The sequence below is a fragment of the Podarcis muralis genome, chromosome 6 (assembly GCF_964188315.1).
Source record: "Podarcis muralis chromosome 6, rPodMur119.hap1.1, whole genome shotgun sequence".
NCBI classification, from domain to species: Eukaryota; Metazoa; Chordata; class Lepidosauria; order Squamata; family Lacertidae; genus Podarcis; species Podarcis muralis.
The window spans coordinates 99,530,620-99,542,747 of record NC_135660.1 but is presented as its reverse complement, the minus strand read 5'-3'; the positions used below and the strand labels follow the sequence as shown (position 1 = coordinate 99,542,747).

General features: G+C 45.1%; 1 protein-coding gene and 1 pseudogene across 2 annotated transcripts; both read right to left on the bottom strand.

The window, feature by feature from the left end:
* Positions 1 to 219: 219 nt before the first annotated feature.
* BCL2L14 (BCL2 like 14) lies at positions 220 to 11,560 on the bottom strand. Of its 2 annotated transcripts, none has more exons than XM_077930808.1 (6): positions 11,379 to 11,560; positions 8,663 to 8,856; positions 7,224 to 7,388; positions 5,846 to 5,916; positions 4,197 to 4,469; positions 220 to 593 (listed from the first exon to the last, which is right to left on the bottom strand). In XM_077930808.1, the coding sequence occupies exons 2-6, from the start codon at positions 8,847 to 8,849 to the stop codon at positions 552 to 554; spliced, it is 738 nt and encodes a 245-aa protein (XP_077786934.1). In that variant the 5' UTR covers positions 8,850 to 8,856; positions 11,379 to 11,560; the 3' UTR covers positions 220 to 551. The 2 variants fall into 2 exon arrangements, with proteins under 2 accessions (XP_077786934.1, XP_028584446.2); XM_028728613.2 differs by having other exon boundaries at positions 8,423 to 8,856; positions 11,379 to 11,555.
* Positions 1,722 to 3,753, bottom strand: LOC114596848 (signal peptide peptidase pseudogene; annotated as a pseudogene).
* Positions 11,561 to 12,128: the final 568 nt, after the last annotated feature.

Genomic DNA, 12,128 nt, shown 5'->3' with positions numbered 1-12,128 from the left:
TTTTCACAGGGGAAAACTTTCAATTATTCTGTTACCCCACCAGGTCTCAAGTGGTATGGCTCAGTGATGCTACACAATGTAGTGTAAACACACTTATCTGTGAGTCTGAGCTACAGCAATGGAAGAAACTGTAGGTGACTAATCTCTGTCTTCCAAGCACCCATTAAAAAGCCAGGAGCCCTGTCCCATGCGGAACCCATCAATCCTACTCCTGAGATCTCCATTTATATATATAGGTTTTATTACTGTGATTACATTCCATTTACACCTACAAATATGTCTCTTGCACAAAAGTACTGAGAGGTTTCTCCACCCAAACAATGAGTCATTAAAGCATGTTAACCAAAGGACTAAAAATGCCACAACCTGCTGTCACTTGCAAAATGTACTCCAGCATCGCAAAAGCAGCATGTTCCTATTGCACATGCACTGAACTATCAGTGCCAATATGAGACCAACTAAGTCTTTTGATTTAAGGGGGGGCGATTGTTCAGCCATCCCCGATCTCAGTTCCAAATTAAGAGATGTCTCATGAAGGATGCAGGCTTTCATCATTCTACTTCTTCTTGGTCTGGTAATCCTAAAGCTTTCCCCTGGAAGTGAAAAGACAACCAAGTCAGTAAGATTTATACAATTCTGTATGTTTTGGGGTTCACAGCAGAGCAAGAATCTCTCCCCAGTGCTAAGGAGACCAAATACAGACTTATGCCAATTAATGCACAACTTCTGATCCATCAGTCCAGATGCATCACACTACAGATTTGCAACACAACCTGTTTCTTGTGCCTGCAAAAGCAGCAGAAGGCAGTGGATGCTGGTCCATTAGGGAGAATGAGGCAGTGGGGCATTGCAGGTGAGCCTGCGAGAGATCCCTCCTGAAACCTGAGAGCTGCTGTCAGACAGTGTAGACAATGCTAAGCTAGGTAGACCAATGGTCTGACTCAGTAAGGCAGCCTCCTATGTTCCACTTTGCTCGTACTTTATAGCCAAGAGGGTGAAGCTCATCCTGGGAAAATGAAGGTGGTGGGGATAAACTTTTGGCGGATCAGCTACTGGAGATGGGAGGAAGAACAACACTGATTCCTGGACAAAAACACTCTCTGTACCAGTTGCCTTGGTAATGCCGAGCAACTCTCAATACACTGCTGGAGGTATGCACACTAATGTGCGTCTCTGCCTTGCTCACTTGACTCTTACAACCTATGTATCCACTTTGGACAAGGCGTTAACCAGCTTCAGACAGATGGGCTCTTGGGAATCAGAAAAGGGAATCAAGCCTTCTCTGAAGCAACTCACAGTGCTGCTCTCAAGTTTTGGACCCACTTTGAAGATTTGGAGAGACACACAGTCAAGTGAAAAGGCACAGCCCTCTTCCTCCTTGCCCCAAGTGCTTCCTAAAAGGAAAATGCCAGACAGAGGGAGGGAGAAGATGGACTGTAGTTTTGTGACTGACAGATCTAGCTCCTAACTAGTATATGCTGGATATTCAACTCCCACCTCTGCCACACACGTCCACCCATAATTGTCATAATTGTCACAAGCACTTTCAGTGAAAACTGATGCCAAATTCAGTCAGAAAACTTTAAAAGCTTCAAACTGTTATTCATCCATATTGACCCCTGCAATTTTGCAGGGAATTTACCTAGAGGTATCTATATGATGTACCATATGTTTATGCCAATTGCCAACAACATGGCGAGGGGAGGAATCCCTTTTTCAAACAAACAAACAAACAAACTTTAAAGGTTTATCTGTACCTTGTCTTAAACATGGCTCCACTCAGAAGAGGCTACTTTGCCCACAGATTTCATCCAGGTGTGACAGAAGTTTAAAAGTTCTTCAATAATTTTTTGTTTTGTTTTAATTTGTGAAGCAAATTCACAATACTCCAAGCCTCCCTTTCTCTCCCCCTTTCTCTCCCCCCCCCCCCCGTTTTCTTCTTCCCACCAAGACCATGAACAGAGGTCGGGGAAGCTGGCATCAAAAGACAGTTGGTGGAAGGGGCAAAGCTGCTTTCTTGCCCCCACCTGCCCCATCCTCTTTCTCCCCAGGGGAACAGGAGGCCTGCAGACAGGCAAGTAGACAGGCAGAGAGAAGATCAATAAACAGGCCCCTCCTCCTGTTTTCCACCCCCTGCCCCACCAGTCTTCAGACAGATGCACACATACAAACACACATGGCTGTTATACGATCCAGTTGTCTTTCAAAAGACAAAATTCACTTGCGGATGGGGGGGGGGGTGGCCAGCAGATGGAGCTCAGCTGGCTGAGCTTCCCAAAGTGATTTCTCCTCCTTCCCTTCTTTGGTCTCCTCTGGCACCTCCTTGGGGGCAGAGTTCTCCTCATAGCTGAACATCTCTGCCACTTCTCTCTTCACCAGAGCCACCAGGAGAGGGAAGCCAATGCAGGCTGGGACCAGGTAGAGCAGGGCTGGCTGTGCATGTTTGAAGATGGTGAGGCCCAGCCCAAAAACACTGTATAAGCCACAAAACTGGTGTGGAAGTATGTGTGCTTGTTCCTCTTGAGGCTGATGTCAAAGCATGGCAGTAAAGCAATGAAGATTATTGGGATGACAATGCCCCCAAGCCCATCATGGCAAAGCTGTCAGCCTCCAAGTATTTCTCTAGCAGATCTTGGGGGGAAACCAATTTTATGGGTGCTTCAAATGACTTTGCGACCGTCACCATAACGTTGGTGCCAAAGACACAGAAGGCATCATACATGAAGAGCCCACCAAGCAGAGTGCAGCCGGTGCTGACATTGTTCAAGTTCAGCAGCTCCACCCCACTGAGAGACCCACTGAGACCTCCGGGCAGTATATAAATTCACTGAATAATAAATAAATAAAAATTGGGAGGGAAGGCCAGGCCAAAGAAGTTGTTGGCAATCCAGTGCTTTCTCAACAGGTAGCAGATTCCCAACAATGCTACTCATGGCCAGGCAGACAAGATCCACGGTGTCAAACTCGTGGTTGACAATCTCTTCCTTAGTTTCCTCAGAGCCCTGAGTGAAGAGAAGCTGGTGCTGTTTGTTGGGAAAATTCAGGGAGAGTAAAGGGCTGATGTATTCGTGAGATAATATTTTGAAGAAGAGGTAGAGGCCTAAGAGGGTGCAGCTGGCAACGATAGGAAAGCGGGCAGCATCTCACTTGGCAATGGTCTCTGGCATATCCAAAGCACTCTCCCCCTTTGCGCAGGAGACGGAGTGCGGTGTCCTGAAGAAGATGGGCAGCAGGGCCATGAGCTGCCATAGGCCAGAGCATGCCCTCCGGGGTGGCAGGAGGCAGCCCTGGCCATGGAGACATCTCTGGCCCCACTCCTGTTCTGCACCTCAGTGTGCTCCATAGCCTCCAGTCAAAACAACGCAGCCCCCAAAGTTTAAAAGTTATAGCCATTTGTTACCCCGCCCCACCGCCCAAGAGGCAACTCAGCTTTCTGAAGCTTTGGTTTCCCCTGGCAAAGTGAGCATTGCCTAAAGCAGACCGAGAGAGAGAGCTTTGAATCTGAAGCACCAACTTAGAATCCAATTTGGATCCCCCCTCCCCCCACGCCCGTCTTCAATAGATACACTACAAACTTTTATTGGTTTTACAGTGGTACCTCGGATTAAGAACTTAATTCGTTCTGGAGGTCCGTTCTTAACCTGAAACTGTTCTTAACCTGAGGTACCACTTTAGCTAATGGGGCCTCCCGCTGCCACTGCGCTACAGTCGCACAATTTCTGTTCTCATCCTGAAGCAAAGTTCTTAACCCAAAGTACTATTTCTGGGTTAGCAGAGTCTGTAACCTGAAGCGTCTGTAACCTGAGGTACCACTGTATATTCGTTTCACTGCCACAGCTCTATCTGAAGAAAACTGGGAATAAAAAATTGGTAAATTGGCTGAGAATTTTCCAAGCCAATGGGGTTACATTTTTCAAGATTCCCCAAGAAGGGGTATAGTTGTTAAACCAATTTTAATCTGCAACCTAGTTATATCCTAACATAGTGAGAGAGCTCAGTGAAAGCTTGTAGGAATAAAAGCACAAATAATAATTTCTACTTTCAGAATGTCAGAACAAATGTAGCACAGGGTACCCTGCATTCGCACCCAACTGTCATGAATGGCTGCTAGGCCCAGCAGCCCCAATGGAAAGTTCACAGGTAACTATTGTTTAGAAAGGGGAGGATGCGCCAGCAGAGGAAGCAAAATCTCTTACCCATCCACCTTGACTATGGATCCAAGGGCTGAAGTTTTCCTTGAGGTATTTTGCTCCAAAGCCCAGTATGGTGTTCATGGGATGGTTGTCTATAGCAGTGAGTCTAGTTATGACTTCAATAGCAAAAACAACTTTGATTCTTTGTGCTTGCACCTCAGAGTCTGCTGTAGAGTCTGCAGGTATCTCTTCTAGGAATTGATCGGCAACTCTACTGAAGAATCCATAGGACATCAGTTCCGAGGCACACTGAAAGAAAGTCCTGTCATTTTGAACCTGGAAATGAATGTAAGGCATTTGTCATTAGGAACAAACAGAGGTATTGGTCCCATTTCAGGCACAACGATCTCTGAACACAGCAAGTTCAAGGAAGGCTTTTCCTTGTAAAATATACAAATAAGAAATAATTGCTCTCCTATTCTCTAGTAAGTGTGGATTTGTGAGACAACTTCTTTTTTACAGCCAACTTGTAAATGTAGTTCTGGAAAAGTGCTTTCAGCTGTCCAAAACCCCAAATAAATCTTTGGAAAAAGATTATTGAGGCCTCCTTAATGTACACACATTTTATGTGGATATAATCAAATATGATGGATCAAATTGGGCACCACAGTGGATATAGGCAAGCTGGAAGGTGTGCAGAAGAGGGTGACCAAGATGATCAAGGGTCTGGAAGCCAAGACTTAAAAGAAACAGTTGAGGGAGTTGGATATGTTTGGCCTGGATAAAAGAGATTGAAAGGAAATTAGATGTCACATGGAAGATGGAGTAAGCTTGTTTTCTGCTTCTCCATAGGGTTCCAGATACAAGAAAGTAGATTCTGACAAAACATTAGGAAAAACTTTCTGACAGTAAAAGCTATTCAGCAGTGGAACGGACTACCTCAGAAGGTGGAAGATGTTTTAAAGCAGAGGTTAGATGGCCATCTGTCACCGATGCTTTAGTTGAGAGTTTTGCATTGCAGAGGGTTCGACTAGATGATCCTCAGGATCCCTTCCAATTCTACTACAGAGGTGCCTCGCAAGACGAAAAGAATCCGTTCTGCGATTCTCTTCGTCTAGCGGTTTTTTCGTCTTGCGAAGCAACCCCATTAGCGGCTAAGCGGATTAGCACTATTAGCGATTTAGCGCTATTAGCGGCTTAGCGGGCTTAGCGGCTAAGCTGTTAAAAAGCTGTTAACGGCTTAGCGGCTTTGAAAAAGGGGGGGAAAGCGGGGGGAAATGGCGAGACTCGCAAGACGTTTTCGTCTTGCGAAGCAAGCCCATAGGGAAATTCGTCTTGCGAAGCGCCTCCGCAACGGAAAACCCTTTCGTCTTGCGGGTTTTTCGTCTTGCGAGGCATTCGTCTTGCGGGGCACCACTGTATTCTGTTATTTTATTATCCAAACCTAATCTGAATTCCACAAAAGGCTTTCTCTTGTCTTCCTTCCCCTGCAGCTGCTCTTTAAAATATATCTTTCTCCCCTTTCTACACATTCAACATTATAGAAAAGCAATTCACAAAATTGTAAATAATAAAATAGAAAGTTCTGCAATTAAATGGTTTAAGATTCAATGCAAGTAAAAAACATCATAGTACAAATTGCAATTAAATGGTTTAAGATTCAATGCAAGTAAAAAACATCATAGTACAAATTGCAGCCTCAAACTGGTTACCTTTTCCTGCAGTTTATCTCCCGATGCTCTTAACAAGGCAACTATTTCTTTTATTAACTTTTCTTTCTCATCTGGTAAAACAGAAAAAAGAAGAAGCTAATTTTCTGGTTTAACACAGGATGTAAAATAATCATTTACATTCATTAAAACAAATTATTTCGTAAGCTGCCTCAAGAGCTTTAAGTATTTATGGAATGCCTTTTCCATGTCTTCTGTGTATATTATCTCAATCAGAAGAGCTTGTCTGGCAATACTAGGGACACGGGTCCCAAACACTCTTGGGCTTGCTGATCAGAAGGCTGGCAGTTCAAATCTGTGCCATGGGGTGAGCTCCCATTGCTCTGTCCCAGCTGCTGCCAACCTAGCAGTTTGAAAGCACACTAGTGCAAGTAGATAAATAGGTACTGCTGTGGCTGGATGGTAAAAAGTGTTTCTTTGAGCTCTGGACTCGTCACAGTCCTCTGTTCACCAGTAGTGGTTTAGTCATGCTGGCCACATGACCTGGAAAGCTGTCTGTGGACAAACATTGGTTGTCTTGGCCTGAAGTGAGATGAGTGCCACACCCCATAGTCGCCTTTGACTGGACTTAACCGTCCAGGGTCCTTTACCTTTTACCTTTACCTGGCCATACTATCAGCTGCCTCTTGTGGAGAATCCTGACCATCACTGAAGGTGGCTGGGAAACAGTGTGATAGTTAACCCATAGGGCACAACTGTGTTATATATTTGAATATGTTTAAATAAATCTAAAGGTGTGTTTCAGTTACGGTTCTTCCAGACAAAAGCCACATTGCAGATGTCTGTTACTTTTCTGAACACACATACAGTCTTTAGTAAAGGTAAAGGGACCCCTGACCATTAAGTCCAGTCGCAGATGACTCTGGGGTTGCACCCTCACCTCGCTTTACTGGCTGAGGGAGCTGGCGTTTGTCTGCAGACAGCTTCCGGGTCATGTGGCCAGCATGACTAAGCCGCTTCTGGCGAACCAGAGCAGTGCACGGAAACGCCTTTTACCTTCCCACTGGAGTGGTACCTATTTATCTACTTGCACTTTGACGTGCTTTTGAACTGCTAGGTTGGCAGGAGCAGGGACTGAGCAACAGGAGCTCACCCCGTCATGGGGATTCGAACTGCCAACCTTCTGATCGGCAAGCCCTAGGCTCTGTGGTTTAACCCACAGCGCCACCCAAAAGGCTTTGCCAGTATGCTGAGGAATGTGTACTGGAATCCTTTGCAACATCTTGGGGTTATGTGGCAAGTGTGCAATGGTTCCTTGACAGACAAATCAATCAGGAAAAGGTTTCTTCAAGAAAAAAAAGTTTTTGAAAACGCAGACTCTACAGAAATGCCATTTGGCTGCTGAGGAAAAGCAGGTTACCTTTTTCAACATCATCTTCATTTTCGGGTTTGGTGGCACACCCACCATCTGCTTCTAGGCTCAGAGTCTGTTCCAGTTCTTTGAATCCTGTCCTTTGAGGGAATGGCGTGGAATTATCAACTATTTCAGCAAGCTTGTCTACCACAACATTGATGTCTGAATCACCTGTTCAGAAACAAATTGAGACAAATTTGCTGGCTGGTTTTCTTTACACCCTGCACAATCTTGAAATTATCAAGCATGTCACCCTTAGAATCCTCAAATTCTCCATAAGGAAGATGCTCAAATGCTGATCCACTCAATCCGGTGCTGTAGATGGTCTTCTGGCAGCAAGCTCACCAACAAAGACCTTTCCCAGTTGCTGCATGAGATCTACCACTGAGTCGCAGAGGCCAGGAGGACAGCTTTTTGGAACCCCAGTGACATGGGAGACTGACACCTGTGACCCTGCCCCACTTCTGAAAATGTTCCCTCCACCTCACGTAGGATTGTTGCCTCTGATAGGAAGTTGAATGGTGATGTGCTTAGGCGTGTGATGTGTGCATGCCTGTGGTGTGCCATACTTCCTCGGAGTACCCTTCCTTGCCATACCCACCTTTGCCATGCAGTCTCCTGTGCATTGGCAATGTAGCCCTCAGGCTGAAAAAGGTTCCCAGTGCCTGAGGCAGAACCAGCCCTTCACAATGGACGTGCATCGCTTGGGTCAGAGAGGCTGCCAAGGTGAGCAGATTTCCCTAACCCTTTAGAGCCATGGTTCCCAACGTGGGGCACACGCCCCACAGGGGGGCAAGTTGATTTTTAAGGGGGGCAATTCGAGATAGATCAAGTTAATGGCTTTTTAGGCTCACTCCATGTGAATAGGAGTTCATATTTTGAATAATAAGAATTATATGTCATGAGGGGCGGGCATCAGGATTTTATAGATGCTTAGGTGGAGCATGGCCAAAAAAAAAAAAAGGTTGGGAACCACTGCTTTAGATAGTTTGATAGCTATGTTACTTCTATTTATTTATTTCATAAAATTTAAGCCATTGCAGTGGCTTAGCGCTCATCCCCTTAACCTACGGAATTCTAAGGAAATGCAGTTCTGGGAAGGGGCCTGCAGAACTGTTTTGAAACCAAGGCTGAAAACCAAGCAATAGCTGCCACTAATATGCTATTAGAGTGTTTAACAAATGGGGGGGGGGGATTAAACCCACCTTGCTCTTCTAGTGAAAAAGCAGGACAACTTCCAACACCCGCCTGCAGGCTTAGTGCACGCCCATTTACAGCATCACCCCTTCTGAACACCTTCCCAGAATCCTCTTCAGCTTGTGCCCTTAGACAGGAAGGAAAGAGAAAGTTCTTGCAACGGGACTTCTTCTTCTTCTTCTTCCTCCTGTCTCTGGTTGGCTGTCCTTGGTCCTTGGGAGACGAGCCTTGATGTGCCTTCTCCTTACCTTGCCTCTTCTCTCTGCCTAGAGATGATCCCTCTTGGCCTTTCGCTTCCCTTTCTAAAAGATGCCCGTATTTGCTAGCGGACAGTCGACGCTGGGCATAAGCCATAAGCACTCTGTATTCTGTGCTGGTTCTATTGACATCCTCCAAAGGGATTTCTTCCATACTGGAAGAATTTGTCAAATTCATGATGCACCTGCAAAGGTAAAACAACAGCAACACCATTTTATTGGTATTACCAAGTAAAGGTAGGAATTTCTCTGGAGTGCTTTGCTCTAATCAAGTCAGAGACGTTAACAAAAAGTGGGGGAAATCTGAGCAAGCCAAGTTCAAACAGGAAACAATTTGAATCTTCTTTCGTTCTGTCTTCTCACCCTAAAAATTTCAGTCCAGCTCTGAGGAGCAGCAAGACTTTGTACACAGAGGAAGGGCATGGACAATCATCTGAACACCTTGTCAGGCTCCATGTATTCTGTACTCAAATAAGTAAAATTCTATTGCAAAGCAGCACAAACTTTTCATCCCATATAGGGTATGAACTTTTCCTATTCTGCAATTTTGCATATTTATTTTACTCTTCTACTTCTGTTAGGCATGGTCAGGTTCAGGATCAGGTGCAGCACCAATGGCCTGTCAGGCCACCCCAGGGTCTCCGAAGGGCCTTTCACTCTTCTTCCTGGGTACTTTTCATCAGCAGGTGGCCCCTGTGACTTTGGCTTCTGTTCACAAGCATCCCCAAGTAGGATGTTTTATCTCTGAAATCATTAGGTACAGGGCACTGAAATTTGGGTTACTTAAGCTGGTGGGCAGTTACTGTGGATGTGGGTCAAACCTAGATGCCTTTCCATTGCTGAAGTGTGCCTAGAGATCTGGTGGAGGGTGCTGAGCGCTGCCACCACTGCTTTGGAAGCAGGGCTGGCCCCCACCCTAGCTGGGTTGTATGTGCTGAGGGAGGGGCATTGCCAGCACCATGCCAAGGGCTCTCTGATCAAATAAGTCCTTATTTAACAACTTTTATCTAGGTGCTATAATTCCTCATCTTACACGCACTTTGACTTGTGCAGTTTCCACCAGATGTAGTTGGTTGGGCTGCATGAAATTTCATAAGCCAAGTCCCAAGCAAGGCAAAACGCTTCAGAGCTCTTTTGGCACAGGGTCCACTTGGGGATACCTGGCCTTAAAAGAGCTTTTAAGCTCTCTGGCTTGATTGCTAGGCAAGCCCCACTCAGTGCAGAGCCTGGGAGACTCTGGGATGCAGACTCTCCCCCCCACCCCTCGCCTGCTAGCTACAGGGTGGCTCTGGGGGTTTGAATGTACACATATACATTTCCACATATACACATGTGAATGAGTGTTGAGCATAAGCACCCCTACAGACAGATAAAATTGCTATGTTTTCTCATGTTTGTGTTGTTCCTGAACATTTCACTGCAAATGTTTGGGAGGCAATATTATTCAAGAAAAATATCATTTCTAAGAAGTCTTAAAAATCATTGCCCCTTGGTAAGAGAAAGAACAGACTTACCATATATTTCAGAAAACCACTACCTGTCTCTGTTCTTTGTAAGTCAGTCCTCACCTTCCTGCTTTCATTGACTAGAAACTAACATGGAACTGGCAGCATGCAGCAACTGATTTATTTTAGGATATGTCAGTTTGTTTGTAACAGATCCAGATTGGCACACCTGCTGTGGAACCAGATAAATGGCATAAAGGGCAACTGCTAATGATTTACAACAGAGCTTTCCAAACTGTGTGTCGCAACAAGATGTCAGCTGCAGTGTGTAGGTGTGTCACAGGAATGCTCCCCACATTTATGGGGCTGGAAAGGGGTTAGTTTAACCTCTGGTTTGCTAGTAAAACTGAATTACTGTATTGTAAAATGATGCATATCTAAAAAGTGTGTCACCAACATTAAAAGTTTGGAAAGCTCTGATGCTTCTGAAATACAAAGTGCCTCACAGCCACTGCTTCTACTTATAGTCTCTAATTCGATACTAACAGTACTCCTCCAGATTTATTACAATTAAGTTTACATAATTTCAATTTATTATTTTTACATGAAACTTCAGTGCAACGAAATACTCATGAGCTATGCACTTTTTCAGGGTAGCCTAAGAGAAACAGGATCCTTCCAAGATCTTTCAACAATACTTGTTTAACACTCAACCATGTCTGGTCAAGCGGAAATTCAATAGCTGAATGGAACACATTCAGCAGCCATTCCAGCAGAAAGTGCCAGGAGACAGAGTTTCGCTTGAGGCTAGAGTCTGATTTTTTTTTTATTTCCACATAATAGTTTTCAAAGTGCAAGTAGATAAATAGGTACCGCTCCGGCGGGAAGGTAAAAGGTGTTTCCGTGCGCTGATCTGGCTCGCCAGAAGCAGCTTAGCCATGCTGGCCACATGACCCGGAAAAACTGTCTGCGGACAAACGCCGGCTCCCTCGGCCTATAGAGCGTGATGAGCGCGCAACCCCAGAGTCATTCACGACTGGACCTAACGGTCAGGGGTCCCTTTACCTTTAATAGTTTTCCACTTATGAAATATCTGCATTCCTGAGAGAAAGGCAGTTCTGACTTACTTTCCCTAGCCCAGCTGAAAGTCATATATTACTCAGTATGAAAGTTCAAGGAAGTTTCCTGTAAGACAGGCAGTATTCAGGCTTAAGCAAATAAAAAATCTTAAATCCTGTATATAAAATACTTTGGATAATTACCTTCAGATAATATTTCACAAACAGCCCCCGAAAGGAACACTTGTTGGTGGCCAGTGAACGCCGCAGTGTTGTGTCCGCTTCCTTGTTTTACTCCCACCACCTTAAGTTCCGCTTTAGGAAAATAAGAAACCAGCTCAAAGAGCCCAGCTGCTTCGAGGGCACTTTCACTTCCTTATTGGAACTTTGTTTGCTGAGAAATGAAAAGGGGTGGAGCTAAGAGCCTGGACACTTTAGCCTAGCAGTCATTTCCCACTTGTTAAAAGAAACACACCCACTTAAAGCCATTCTGACCTTGCGCCATTCATTCACCATGTATCTAGGATTATCTGCAAACTGGAAGTATATGTGCCACAAAGGTCCTTCTGGCCCACCACCCTGTTTCTAACAGTGCCCACTCAGGATGGAGGGGCAGGACGGGGGAGGGGGGAAGCATCCCCTCCCCCCCCCCCGATGTTTGCCTTCTTGGGCTTGGTAAACAGAGCTCACACCCACATCCGACATTCATGCTCTAAACTAAAGCTTTCTATATTCTAACTTTTATCAAAAGTCTGCAAGTTTAGACTTTAACGATTTCTGTAGGAATAAGCATCTGTTTCCTGCAAAACTCTGGCTGTGCCTCTGTTTCCACTACTGTACTTAAGAGTATTAAATGAATGTAGGGCAGCACTGACACCTAGTGAGCAAAAACGTTGCTACAACAAGCCAGTTGTTACTGTAAGAATACAACTTCTGGAATGTTACTTAGTAACT

Bases quoted from the DNA above. Each gene is read 5' to 3' on its own strand.
- BCL2L14 (XM_028728613.2), bottom strand. From the start codon at position 8,849: ATGAATTTGACAAATTCTTCCAGTATGGAAGAAATCCCTTTGGAGGAT. The intron at 5,917-7,223 runs GTAACCTGCTTT...CTGTTTTACCAG, and splicing joins TGAAGATGATGTTGAAAAAG to ATGAGAAAGAAAAGTTAATA. The intron at 594-4,196 runs GTAAGAGATTTT...TTTCACTTCCAG, and splicing joins TCCATAGTCAAGGTGGATGG to GGGAAAGCTTTAGGATTACC.